This window comes from Neopelma chrysocephalum, unplaced genomic scaffold (genome assembly GCF_003984885.1).
Source record: "Neopelma chrysocephalum unplaced genomic scaffold, ASM398488v2 Primary Assembly neopelma1_142, whole genome shotgun sequence".
NCBI lineage: Eukaryota > Metazoa > Chordata > Aves > Passeriformes > Pipridae > Neopelma > Neopelma chrysocephalum.
This window is the reverse complement of record NW_020897804.1, coordinates 171,035-185,010: the sequence shown is the minus strand read 5'-3', so window position 1 is coordinate 185,010 and position 13,976 is coordinate 171,035. Positions and strand designations below refer to the sequence as shown.

Genomic DNA, 13,976 nt, shown 5'->3' with positions numbered 1-13,976 from the left:
CTTGGGGTGCACAAGAAACTGGGAGGGGACACAGATGACTCCAACTGATCCAGGGATATCCCAGACCACGTGGCATCATGCTCACTATATAAAGCTGAGGGAAGCAGGAGGAAGGGGGGATGTTTGGAGTGATGGCGTTTGTCTTCCCAAGTCACCACTATGTGTGATGGAGCCCTGCTGTCCTGGGGATGGCTGAGCACCTGCCTGCACATGGGAAGTGGTGAATTCCTTGTTCTGCTTTGCTTGTGTATGTGGCTTTTGCTTTACCTAATAAACTGTCTTTATCTAAACCCACGAGTTTTCTCACTTATTCTTGTGATTCTCTCCCCAAGCCTGCTGGGGGGGGGTGAGTGGCTGTGTGGGGCTGAGTTGTCAGCTGGGGTTAAACCACAACACTCGGTCATTAAGGAGTTAAGCTTCTGCATGATGTTAAGAATCAGGCAGGTCTAGAAGCAAACATTTAGCTACTTAGTAAACTGTGTTTTTAAGAGACATGCAGCATCTCCAGTGTTACCAAGAGTCCTCAGTATTGCAGTTTAGGACTATGAACACCTGAAAACAAAGTGTTATAAGTGTTTTATAACTTCAAAACAAATCCACAGACACAGCAGCACTTGATTTTAGATCTGAGTTTCATTTACGCTATCCTTCTCAATAAGAAGCCGCATATAAATGTATCCTCTGTCAAGAACTGCTGTCAACATTTTCAAAGACCAGTAAGTGTATTTTAGCATAAATTAATGGGTGGGAAAAGCAAGATCTGCTCAACAGAGGGCAGGAGTCTATTATTCCTCATGTGTTTAGGAATCATTTGCTAGCAGGTGACATACAGCTGGCACCACAATAATAATATGCACATTTTAGAAGAATTCAGTCTAAACAAGAGGACCAGAAAACCTGAAAGAAACATTCAACATATCTCACATCTTGATTTCCAATCAATGGTTTGCATTCTTAATTTAACTCACAGACCAAATTTTTTTTGCAAGTACAATCAGTTTTTCAAACAGCTCAAAAAATACATCACTAGTACCTGACTTGTGTATCAGCTACCTACAATTTAAAAAAATCTAACAGTGTAGATAAGCAAGCTTAAGTCAGAATAAATTTATGGTTATGTACATTCCACACAATTAACATACTTGGTTTTTAAATCTTGCTTTATGAGTATTATGAAAAAAAAAATCTAAGCCTCGAAAAGAAATATCTTATAAGAACAATTGCACCATCATATATTCCCCTTAAAAAAAAATACCATTTACCTAACAAAGCTATAAACCAGTATTGCTATCTGGCACACTAGATAATTTTAAATACCTATACATTCCTTTCTTTTGTCTAAACAGTATGTAATGACACCATCTTCTTATTCAGATCTTGTATTTAAACAGTAATCGGTGTCTGTAAGAGATTAAGTATTTTAACATCATCTTAAAAACAAACTGACAGAGAATGGTTTAAGTTTTAAGGTCAGCATAAAAATAGCAGCATTACTACTGTTTATTTTTAAGATAACTATACCAACAGAATGAATAAAAATATAGAATAACATGATTGTTGCCATGAGGCTTTGTACTACGAATTTTCACTTCGTTAGTTTTTACAGAAACACTGTGGTGTAGGATTTTTTAAGCATAAACGAGGTAATGTGGGATTTTAAAAACAGTTGGGATTTTAAATTTAAAAAAAACTGCAACAAACAAGTAAGCACACAAATGTAACAGGGAAGGGGTTAAGCCTGTCCCTCACCTATGCAAGGATGCTAAAAATATCAGATAGCTTGGGTCAGGCCAAGGTCCATCAAGCAGAGAAGCCTGGCTCTGATCATAGATCCTAAGGAAGAGCATAAGCACAGGACAGACACACAGTGATGTCTGCTGAGTGAGTGCATCCTACTGGCTGCCAACAGCCTGGAGCTCAGGGATTTCTGAACCAAGGTGGCATCCTTGTGTTTGATAATCCCCAGAGAACTTTGCTTGCATGGGTCAGAAGATGTGTGTCAGGAACTGACCAAGTCAACATCAGCTACGCTTCTCCACACACCACAGTCACACACCCTTCTCAAAACATGAGATAAGGACGAGCAACTTTTACAAACACAGACTATACAAGCAACATTCAAAGGAATTTGCTTTCCATCCAAGTTCATCAGCATAACTGGGAATGATGAAATGGGCCCAGGGAAAATCTAAGATTGAATATTCTGACTTGCAGCACCTGTCTGGGGTTCTGTTCAGTCTCCAGAACACCACATGGCAGCACCCAGGATTCCCTGGTGCCCAGAGTTGCTCTGCTTCCTTTCAAAAGGCTACTCAGACCTATTCAATACAGGTTTCACACATTCATTATAAAATAAGCCCTAGAAACACATATTTACTTTATACTGGCTGGATTCACTGACTTGAATGATGAACTCTATTGCTGCCAATACCACCACCTCAAAATTTAAGATTAATTGTGTGCAGTTTTGAGGATAGTAAATAAAGCCTGATTAATAATAATAATAATAATAATAATAATAATAAATGAAAACAGCTGACAGTCCTTTTTAGGCAAATCAGATCCACTGCCTGAAAGAGTGTCACTGCCTGAAAGAGTGACATAACCAGTTGAATTATATGTGGTAGTCTACCAGCCCTGTAATTTCAGTAGAGAAGTAATCCTGCTTTAAATTCAAAGGAAATATGCTCATTTTCCCAATTCAAACACTGGAAACTTTGCTATTAACAAATACAGCTTGTTCTAAAAGAGGTTCAGGCAATTATCTTCACTTCTCTGGTTAAAAATTCCCTAGATTCACCAGCCAATTTTAAAGGTGACAAATGTTTGATTAACAGTTACCTTTTAGATACACCATATATTTGTTTATACAGGATTCATTGTCAGCATTAGAAACATGCCATATTTTAAAATGCCTATGTAGGTATTGAGAACAAAAAGAATGTCAACCAGTATACAGAAAGAAATATAAAATCTCACTAAAATACCAAACATCAAGCATCATTAGTAAATTGTAAGTTTAACTAAACTGTAGCTATTTCAACAGTTCATTTCCTTTCTGCTGAAGCACCTTTAACTCATTGTGCTCATAAGCAAAAAAAGAATTTCTCCCTCTGCTTTCATTATTCAGAAGCCACAGGTAAAAAGAGCTTCTGCAATCCACCCTGACAGCAGCAGTGTGCTTTCTTCTCAGAGAGGCTTTAGAAAACACTGAATTTAAAATAGTGCATGTTGAGGTTTCACCTGCTTTTACTCTTTTTGGCATCGTATCACAGGAAGGCAATCTAGCTTTCAAAACATGAGGAACATTTTTCTTTCAGTGGTTACAGCTACTGGCAGAAAAACAAAGCAAGTTCTTCAGACGTGCTCTGCTTGTTACAAGCAGTAGTAGAAATTTACTTTGCCTGTTGCAAAACCAATCAACATATTTTACTCTACTGCCAATATCCAGGGTGCAGAAATTACTTCTTCAAAGATCTGAGGCCAGATGTCCATTTAAAGACAAATTTGTCTAAATAGAGGACAGGGCCACAAAACCCCTAATCTTGTGCATTCCTCAAGCCTCCTCCATTAACTTTGCTCCTATTCTGACTAGAATTTTAAATTGGCTTGTTTTCAGAGAACAGCATCGTTATTGCCAGCCTGTGCTTCAGTTCATGCTCTGAGCAGAGCACAACCAGCTGTCTTTATGGAGCTGCCACTGTAAGAGCATGATGCAGGTACAGGGATGCCACATGCACCCTCCTGCTCCTGCACTCTGAAGTCCACAGATCTGTTCAGATAAATCAACACTGAGAAACCAAAACTGATCTATAACAAATAGCACTGGTACTCCTTCACTGAAAAAAAGTTTTAAATTAAATAAAGCTTTTGAACACATCCACCTTGGAAAACCTAACCAGTTTCCCCCCAGTCACTGCGCACACTTCAAAAGAATATAAATTTCACACTGCTCCCTCCCAATCGTTTAACACACTGACAGCATGCATATTGCATTGGATTTCTAGTCAATGATACAGAAAGGCCTCAATGTACTTAAAATGGTACGATCCTCTGATTCTGCACCACCAAAATCCATAGGGGTCCTGCAATCACTTGTAATGGTCCAGAAAGAAGCACCAGGGAAGCAAAGAGCTCTGAAATAGGGCAGAATTAAGGAGTACTGCAAAATTCCCTCTGAAAATCTCTGTACAGCAGTCTCACATGTATATATTGTATGGATAATACTTGTATCACAAGCATGTTCAGTGTCACAGGCATTGAAGTTAAATATCTAAGCATATGCCAGATAATATGCTTCGTAATTCCTAAGCAGATTGCAGTAGTTTGGCAGAAATGGTTCAAATGTCTCCATTTCAACGGAACAGAGATAACACTACTATATAATTATGCATTGCTCCATGTATAAAACACCAACGCGAATGTCTTACATCCAAAATCGAAGTCAACACAAGCACCTGGCTTAGATATTAATTAAAACATTCAAAGCTGTAATTTGCTGCTCGACCTTACCAAAATCTAAGCAAGAACCTTTATGGCTTTTGCTCAGAGAGTCTCAATAATCTCTATTGTTTTCAAAGTTGTCAGCCACCAATAGGAAACAAAAATTTTCCTAGCTAATAGGTATTCTTCTCTGCTACTTCTGATTTAATTATGTGGATCCACATAATTAAATACAGTACTTATCTTTGCCTTACGGATATTTTAGGATAATACAGTTTAAAATTAATTACCTGTAATCCTACAAAATGATCAGCTGTGTATTTGATGTTACTCCATGAGTTAAAATACTTAGTTGGCTAAAAAGCTATAGAACTTCACAGAGAAATTCACTGGGATGTGATCATATTCTGCAGTAAGATGTTCTGTGTTCTTACAACAGGCACACAACTGCAGTACAAGATGCAACTATTTTAACAGAGGACTATTGAATCTATTTTCATGCCTTAACTATTGGTGATGAAGACTGGAGAAAGACTCCAGGAAAAAATACTCCTCCTCTTCTGGGGAGAAGAAATATTGATATCAAGTATCTTGTTCCATCTTCCTTTATAGGTTTCTGTGAACATTCTCACAGAGTAGGAAATGCAGCCTGATGAGTTAAAAAAATCTGTGATAAGAAAAAAAAAATCTAGACAGCTCAGGTACTTTTAAAAGTAATTCAATTACCCTATATGAACAGCACACTAATTTGTACCTCATTGTTATTTTCATTCAGTGTATTTTTCATTCAAGAATATTACTAAAGGAATATAGTTATATATATATATATATTATATATATATATATATATATATATATTGCTTTTTGAGCCCAGTTCTTGCCAATATTTGAGTTCCTTCAATTCAGAGACTGCCAGAGATGGAATTTCTCATTACATTTTGCTTGAGTTTTTGCTCTGATAGATGCTATCTCACTAAGAACACTTTGCAAACTTTGTCTCCTAGACAACTGAAATCACATTTCTTAATGTTCCCTTGACAGATTAAATATAAGTCTTAAAGTATATCAGAACTTCTTCCAAAACTGAATATGAAAGAGTCTTTTCATTTTTTTAAAGTTTGCACTGAAAATTGCAGTTATTGAACAAACAAGCATTTTACTAATCCCTTTTCAATCCCAGAACTAAGTTCACAGTAACTGAAAATTAAATGGACAGAGCAATAAACTGACTTCATTGATTTTCATTTTCCATGTTGTGAAATATAAGGAGTAAGCAGAAAGTAGAGGTTAGAAGTATATTAGCTTTTATATATCCTTTTGGCTTTAGTCAGTCAGTGGAATGCTGGTGAAAATATCTGTGATAGCCATATATTGGGAATAGGGTATTTTAATGTAAATTTCATGGACTTTTTAAGTTTTGGTATGAATAAAGTCTTTTTCCCTTCTAACTTAGGTTTTGCTCCTCAATTCATGTTGCTGTGCTTTACTCAATGTTTAATAAAATCATAATCTCTCAAAAAACCCCAACAAACCAAACATGTTGATTTGTCTATATTAATTCTCAAATTTCAATATGAATATCACAAATGTACCTAAAAATAAGACTTCTAGACAGAAATACTAGGAAACCCTCAAGGGACACAAGAGGATGTGGTCTAGATACTCATAAAAGCTAACTTGGGAAACAGGTCCCCTCTGAACCACCCCTGACAGAGTTTACATTCTCCCTCAGGAGACGCTTCACCTCTAACAGAGGAGAGGAGATTAATCTGGATAAACTATGTGAAAACTATTCTTACATCAAACTGTCATTGTGATATTCAGGGAAGGCAATAAACAGGTGAAAATTGGACTCAAAAAACCCCAAACCCTGTCAAATTATCTCTGCAGATTTCCAGGAACAATATTTGCAGTTGGTATATAAATTTGAATTCTAAGAAAATAATAGGGTTTACAGATTTAGAAAACTTTTTTTAACACCCGAAGGGTGGATATAAAAACCCAGGATGTATAGATCCTTTAAAGATTCAGCTTAATTTCTCCAAAGTAGAAATCTTCTAAAGATTCTGAAGACCTCAGCTAAGACAAAAATATTTTAATACTCTTTATTCTTGAGCCAGAGCCCACATCTCCAATGGTAACCAAGACTGAAGTACTGTGGAAAGAGGTATATATAAAGTGATCCATCCTGTAAAAACAGATCCACAATACGAAAAACTGATAGTCATTTCTATTAGGTTAACAACTATCTGAGTATTGCATCACAACATAATGAGAAAATGTAATAAGCCTAACTAACAGTAACACTGATGCTAATTAGAAACAGAATCTCCCGAAAATAAACTGTAACTTTACTATTTCAGGCATCATCCAACCATAAGAAGATCTAAAATGCAATAAAATGATACTCAGGAAAAAAAGAAACTATCACAGAGATTAAAAGTTCAGAAAACTACTGTGAAATGAAAAACTACATTTAGTTATTTCATGGGTATATCAGGCCGATGAGAGGAAAATGCGGTTTGTGGTTAACACAGCAAACAAATACACTTTTTAAAGCATTTATGAGTTCTTTTTCAGGCCTCTGATTTTCTATTCAGAAGAGATGCAGTTACAACTATCTTTTATTACTTGCCTTATTTTTCTTAGCAAAGTGTGAAAAGGTCTGAAGAGTTCAGACATATCTTCTGGTTTATGGTCCAAGTTTAATGGTCCCTCAGAGTAGACAACAAGGCCACTGTAATTCAAACACATGCATGAACACACACAAAAATGAGAATTTCATTACACAGAGCAACAACTGAATAAAGTCAGAAAAGCAATCGTACATAAACATTAAAACTAAATTAAGTTACATCCTGTTATCTTATTTTTGTCTTATTCACCCACAGTTAGAATTAGATGGTAACAGGGAAAAGTTCCCTTCCCCTCTTGTCCACCCCTCCTTAAACATGGGAGAAAAAGCGATGAAAGAACATACATTTATTTCATTGCTGCAGCTGACTGACTAAAAAAACCCAAAAGAAACCTATTATCAAGGAAGTTGGGGAAAGTCCACTAATTTAAGAGAGTGAAATGGCTTTTCCTTTTCAGTCTGAAAAACTTCTAGGCAAGATAGCTGACTCCTGAGCTCCTATTTTTCTGCCTCTGAGGTAAATATAACCTGGTATTGACATATGACAAAAAAGAAAACAGATTCTCTAAATCACATAAACCACTTTTTGATAACACCATGCTTCTAAATCAACTCAGCACTTGTAGAAATTTCCCTGGAAGGGTTAGTTCACAATCCTGAGAGCCTCCATGTACTTCACTGTAAGATATCTCAATGGCTCCTCCTGACCAAATCACTACTGCCCAAACCAGTCTGTGTGTCAGGGATTAAACAAAATTCACCTTCTTCACCGTATCTGCTGCATCGTACCAAACTGTGTCTGAGAGAGTGGATTCTGCCAGCACCAGGAACCACTCTACTTAAAACTGTTTAATCCCCTGCCCACTGCAAAAACAAAGCATGTTTCTCAAAGGCAAATGGATCACACATTCTCCCACTCAAGATTACACATAGGTTTTCTTTTTCCCAGGCCATTTTCCTCTTCCTGTCCTTGGAGTCAGTGCTCTGTTACTCAAGGTATTTCAAATGTATGTTCTTTTTCCTAAACTCAAATTATATGTTGCTTCAGCAAGCTATCCAGCATCCAAATCACCCAGAGTAACAAGGGACCCTTGGCTGACAAGACTGTCAAAGTCTTTTTGCTCCTCAGTTGTTCCCTAGCAAGCACCCTGTGCGACCATCAAAGACATAGCAGCAAAGCTGATGTCACAAGTTCTATGAACTCCACTTAAGTATTAAAAAAAATACCAGGGAATTGGGGTTTTGAGGGCAGGAGCAGGGTAAGAAGAGATGAGAGAGAGAAAAGTTGCTTCTTTTGCAAGTCACCTTTTTTTGGTGGTTTAAGGCCAATTATCCTGTTTCTAGGGATGCTTTTTTTTTTATATGCTTCCCAAGCTTCAACAAGCAGGCTGCCATGAAGTGATGTAGTTATTGCTGACTCATGTCTCACGTTCTGCCTAAACAAATATTACTGCTTTGCTCAGTGGAAGCTTGAGGCTGCTCTCACCTAACTTCTACCTGATGCAAAGTCACTGTTCCTTTGACTTTCAGGTACAGTTTGCTTTCCACAGAGCTTTACTCTCAGAAGAAATTAAGATAGAAGTGGGCTAGAGCACTACAAAATAAAAAAGGTTATGAAATGGCTTCTCTATACATATAAGATTTGAAAGAGTTCTGAATATAGCTGTAGCATGGAAAGAACTAAAAATTGTGAAAAAGTGTGTCTTTATACTTCCTATGAGGTGCAAAGCGCACCGACACCTGTTGAGATAACAGACAACATGCACTGTATATAACATGAGTATGATAAACTGATGTCTGAAAAGAAACCTTAGACAAAAATGGCCCTGAAAAGTATTTCTGCAAAGACTGAGTGGATCCAGCACTTCTCCTTGTCCAGATCCTTCCTTCTCATGAGGACACAGAGCCACAGCCTGACAACTGTGTATTGCATCCATTTTGGCTTTACAGGTTTCTCCATTCACAGTCCAAATAAAAGGCTTAAGTTTCTTCCAGGCAACACTGTATCTCGATGGTGCAGTTTTGCTCTGGAACTTCACATGGAAGTGATTTATTTGATTTATTTTCAAATTACTGGATAATTAGGAGCAGTTAAACTTTTTCTCTTCTCCTTCTCTATCCTTCTTTGTAATTTGGGATAGACATGGTCTATTTTCCAGAGAGCCCTTGGTTTTCCATTTAGTCACAAATGTGTTCCTCTTCACTGTGTCTTGCAGCAGCTTCAAAATGAGTTCTCACATTCCTGTTGTCTTTCAATAATCAGATTACTACTGTTATTATTTTTAGAATGACAGTTACAGACAAGATCCAATTCAACAGGAAAAACACGCCACGGGGATTTCCTGAGGAGAAGAGTATTACACTCGGGATTTGAGGTTTCTTATTCTCCTCAATTATACTATCTATATTAGCTAACTTTAAAACATTCACAATGGTAAAATATTAAAAATATGCTGGCTTTACTCCAGAGAAGCTATTGTCTTAGTAAGTGATGAAGACTATTAGGAAGAATGTGTCTGATTTGTTCAATATTGCAAAAACTGCATGAAGCAAAAACACTGTTACAATTTAGTTGTCTTAAGTGGTCAAAACAGGACACAAATCTACACAAAAGTTACACATGTTAATACTCTCCTTGAAGAGAATTAAGCCTAACTCAGTGGTTCCAACACAGTTTGCCATGATAACTTCTTTTGAATCCAGTCATTGAGAAAAATACACATATCTTAGTGAATACTTTTGGTTTTCAACACTTGTATCCTGAAGTCAAACTATTTTTGAGTGACACAAAATATGTGCTTTCAAAAAATATTTCTGAGAACATGACATTCCAAAGACTGATGTTCCTAATTTTTAAATTTTGCTGGAGGATGTCTGATCAATTGTTCCTGCTTCTATATTTAGAGATCTAACATTTTTTTGGTCTTGATATTCTACATGAAACTAGTAATCATTTGTACTAATTTAAAACATAATCCTCCTCTTTAACTTTTTTTAAAGAAAGTACAAGCAAACTCAGGTGAAAGAAAATATGTCAAAATTCCGAATGTGTTTTTTCAAATCTTCAATAAGCCTTTAAATGAGGCAGAATGGAGAACAGTTAAAAAATTACTTACCACACAATGGCTAATCTTGGAATTGTAAACATTAAAGCTGGTTCATAGTCATCTATCATATCTTGAGTGAGGTATCCAAGCCTTAAGGCTCTAAGCAGAAGAATAAAATGATTTAGTAAGAGATCAAACTCTTGAAGAATACATTTCACTAGGAAAAAAAATTGAAAAAATTGTTATAAGCCAAACCAAACTGATTGTACAAAAATAGTTCAGAAGTTAAATACTATCTAAACTATGTATATAGTCTTATATGTATATAGACATAAATACATATGTCTATATGTATATGTAGTCATATGTATTTAGTCTTATATGTATTCTACATATATAGACTGCTTTAGTCTTACTTTAAAAAAATAGCATAAGACAAAAAATTAATGTAAGAAAAAAATCCCTTAAATACTTAAAGCTTTTATAGTAATCCAACCCCAAATTTAGTTTTATGCCATGTTCCCTTTTTTTTTTTACTACTTCAAGTCAAGCTTCAGCTTGTTGCTGAAAACCACTACTGAGGGTTTTTCAACTAAAAGAAACATTTTTGAAGTAATGGGAAATAAGAAAATGTATTTGGTTTAATTTTCAAATACAAATTGCTCTAATCATCCAGGCCAACCCTCCCCCAAACTAAAAAAAAAAAAACCAACACAGTTCTACACAGTGACTATTACTGAAGTCTTAGGGGGTTCAATCCCTGAGCTGGACTCAATGCTCCTTGCAGGTCCCTTCCAACTCAGAATATTCTGTGATTCTGTGATTTAATATTTGGGGGAAGCTTTGTTGTCCTCAAATAGCTTCTCAAATGTCTTAAGCCCCTTCTAGACTAAACCCCAATTTGATTAGAATTTTTACTTGGCTACGTTTTCCAGGTTTCTTCACAATTTCCCAATTTCCTCAAGTTTCATAACATCCTCAAATTTCCTCTCTGATATGTCCATATCAGTGCTTAAAGTAACACTTAAAACCACACACTAGCCATGCTTTTGCTCCCCAAAAGAATGGAAATAACTTTTTCTTATTCCTTGTCAGCACTCCCCTGGCCAATACTGCTGCTGGTGGACAGAACACAACACAGAGCCAGCCCTGTTTGGTACCAACAGCAGATGGACACACCAGGGTGTGGCCCACTCTCATGCCCTGTTCCTTCCTACAGCCCACTGCCAGATTATCTGAAACTGCAAATGAAAACCCATCTTTTTCCTCTTAGTGGGCAAATACAGAATCACAGAATAGTCAGGGTTGGAAGGGACCTCTGAAGGTCATCCTGTCCAACCACCTTGCCAAGGCAGGCTCACCCAGAGCAGGTTACACAGGAACGCGTTCAGGTGGGTTTGGAAGGTCTCCAGAGAGGGAGACTCCATGACCTCTCTGGGCAGCCTGTTCCAGTGCTCTGCCACCTTAAAAGCAGGGAAATTCTTCCTCATGTTGAGGTGGAACTTCCTGTGTTTTAGTTTATGGTCATTGCTCCTCGTCCTGTCCCTGGGCATCACCAAAAAGAGTCTGGCACCATCCTCTTGACACCCAGCTTTCAGACATTTATAGGTATTGATGAGATCCCCTCTCAGTCTTCTCTTCTCCAGACTCAACAGGCCCAGCTCCAGCAGTCTCTCCTCATAGGAGAGATGCTCCAGACCTCTCATCATCTCTGTGGCTCTCCGCTGGCCATGTATATGTAATAGTTGAATATGTGTACACGTAGTAGCTCTCTGACTGATGGAAGGTAATTCCTCCTACTTGTGACCTTTTTTGAATTGTAATCCTGTCTTTTAAAGTGCCTGAAACACCTCTGATCCTGGTGTCATCTACAGATGGTGGCAGTGTGCTCTGTCCTCCTTCATTCCTTAATGAAAGGGTTGACTGCACCAGACCCAGGGTCGGCTTCACAAGTTCTCCTCATGTGACAGTAAAACACACTTATTTCAAGGGTGTTTTACAGTCAACTGATGTCTAATAATTCTACTCAGAATAAAGTTCACTAGTTTCTTCTTAAGAACAGTGTTGCACTGTTCAAAATCCCACTAAAGCTGAGTATTTCACCTACTGCCCACCTGCTAGGCTAGTTAATCTGTCACAAGAGGGAAGAGAAAACATTGTTCAACAGGGTGCATTTCAAATTCACACTTTTCTTTGTACCTTATGCTTCTGAAAGAACTTATGAATTTCATTTTTTTCATCATCTCTTCATACACAGAGTCAAGCTCCAGTCCTGTAAGACTTTAAAGAGCTTTTTACCAGTTCTTTATGACAATCACTAGAGGTTAACAACTATTTGAATCACCTCCCCATGTATTCTTGCATGAAATATCATTAAGTCTTGATGCCTTAAACAGCTCTAGCTTATGTATATATCTATAACTAGGCATACGAACAATACTGTTATTGTTGGATTATTAACTTTTGTGTTTTTTCTTTTTTTATCTAGAAAACAAAACAGCACAGGCTTGTGCCTGGCAAGCATGCTTAATACTTTTTAACTTTGTACTTGGATACTTACTAGAAAAGCAAAGTACCAGGTGTTTTGTTTTTCTTCAAGACTACAATTAAAAGTATTTCTATAAAAGCTCAGATCTAGCCCTTAACTTACCTCTCCACAGTTTCACAGAACAGTACGATTACCTCTTGCTGGACATAGTATTCTTTTGGAGACTTCACAGGTACCATGGCTGACACATAACTACAAAGAAGATAACATACCACTGTTTTACACGTCTTAACAAATAAGATTACAAATGCACCCAAACCTACGACAAATCTTCTTAGAAACCTAACCTTTCCTGTACTACTTTGTATTTATTTTGACAGCACTCACTATGAAAACTGTACAGTATAAGAATCTATAAGAAATACAGCCAAATTCCTTATTGCAGACTGAGGCAGTGGAATTCAGTAGTAGTTCAGTAATATAATTACACATATTTAGCTATCAGAATTCTACACTAAGGGGCACAGGGAGGTTGGTCCTAGAAGGATCTTTATTGCCACATCTTGAAGACTGCATTTCCTTAAGAAACTCACTAAACCAAACATTTTATCTATAAAGGTTTTACCTGAAATTAGATTAGTGACATTTCAGTTACCCACAGAAGACAATTTATGACACTTAAGGTTTGGTCGCATTTCTAAGTGCAATTACCTGCAGAAGCACTAATTCAACAAGGGAAGAAACACTGGTAAAAGTTAAGTGGGTTTCTGTCACTGTACTACTTAATTGGTCATTTCTGGAATACAATTAACACAGAAAGGGAAGAAGTTGTTTGCAAAACAATTGTAAAGAAAAATGCTACATGCATAGAGTTGGTACTGACAGGCCAGAAACTGCACAGACACTGCCAAGAACCAGTTACTGATTGTCATCGGTGTCTGCATTCAAAACCACACTTAAAAGCACTTTTTTAGGCAACGTTTTCAATTAAAATGTTTTTCAATGTAACAGAATAATAACGTTTTTTCTAACCAGAAAAAGATTGCTTACCTGAATAAAATAATTCAAGGGAATATGTGTATTGAGGAAGGGCAAAGAGTAATGGGAGACAAGACAGGTTATTCCCAAGAAAATTTAAAAGACTACTCAGTTCTAAGAAACATGTTCTGCTGAAGCTAGGAATGACTGTATTATATAAGGTCCATAAATAATCTTGCCCATTATCTTGTCCATGGCCAGCACCACAAGCATCTAACACACAGGCACGTAGCTGACTTAAACTCTGAAGGACAACGCAAGACTTGGTCAATGTGACCTTTGATGCAAAAAGCAGTTACTTTTCTCACCCCAAAAGCAGTTATTT

General features: G+C 37.0%; 1 protein-coding gene across 5 annotated transcripts in view; it reads right to left on the bottom strand.

The window, feature by feature from the left end:
• Nucleotides 1-13,976, bottom strand: part of ZFYVE28 (zinc finger FYVE-type containing 28) — a 153,669-nt gene that overhangs the window by 44,996 nt on the left and 94,697 nt on the right. For all 5 annotated transcript variants that reach the window (XM_027699887.1, XM_027699884.1, XM_027699883.1 and 2 more), the window contains exons 5-7: nucleotides 12,776-12,865; nucleotides 10,195-10,284; nucleotides 7,079-7,180 (exon numbers count right to left, since the gene is read on the bottom strand). In XM_027699887.1, the coding sequence (XP_027555688.1) occupies nucleotides 7,079-7,180; nucleotides 10,195-10,284; nucleotides 12,776-12,865 (282 nt within the window). The remainder of the gene's footprint in view (nucleotides 1-7,078; nucleotides 7,181-10,194; nucleotides 10,285-12,775; nucleotides 12,866-13,976) is intronic.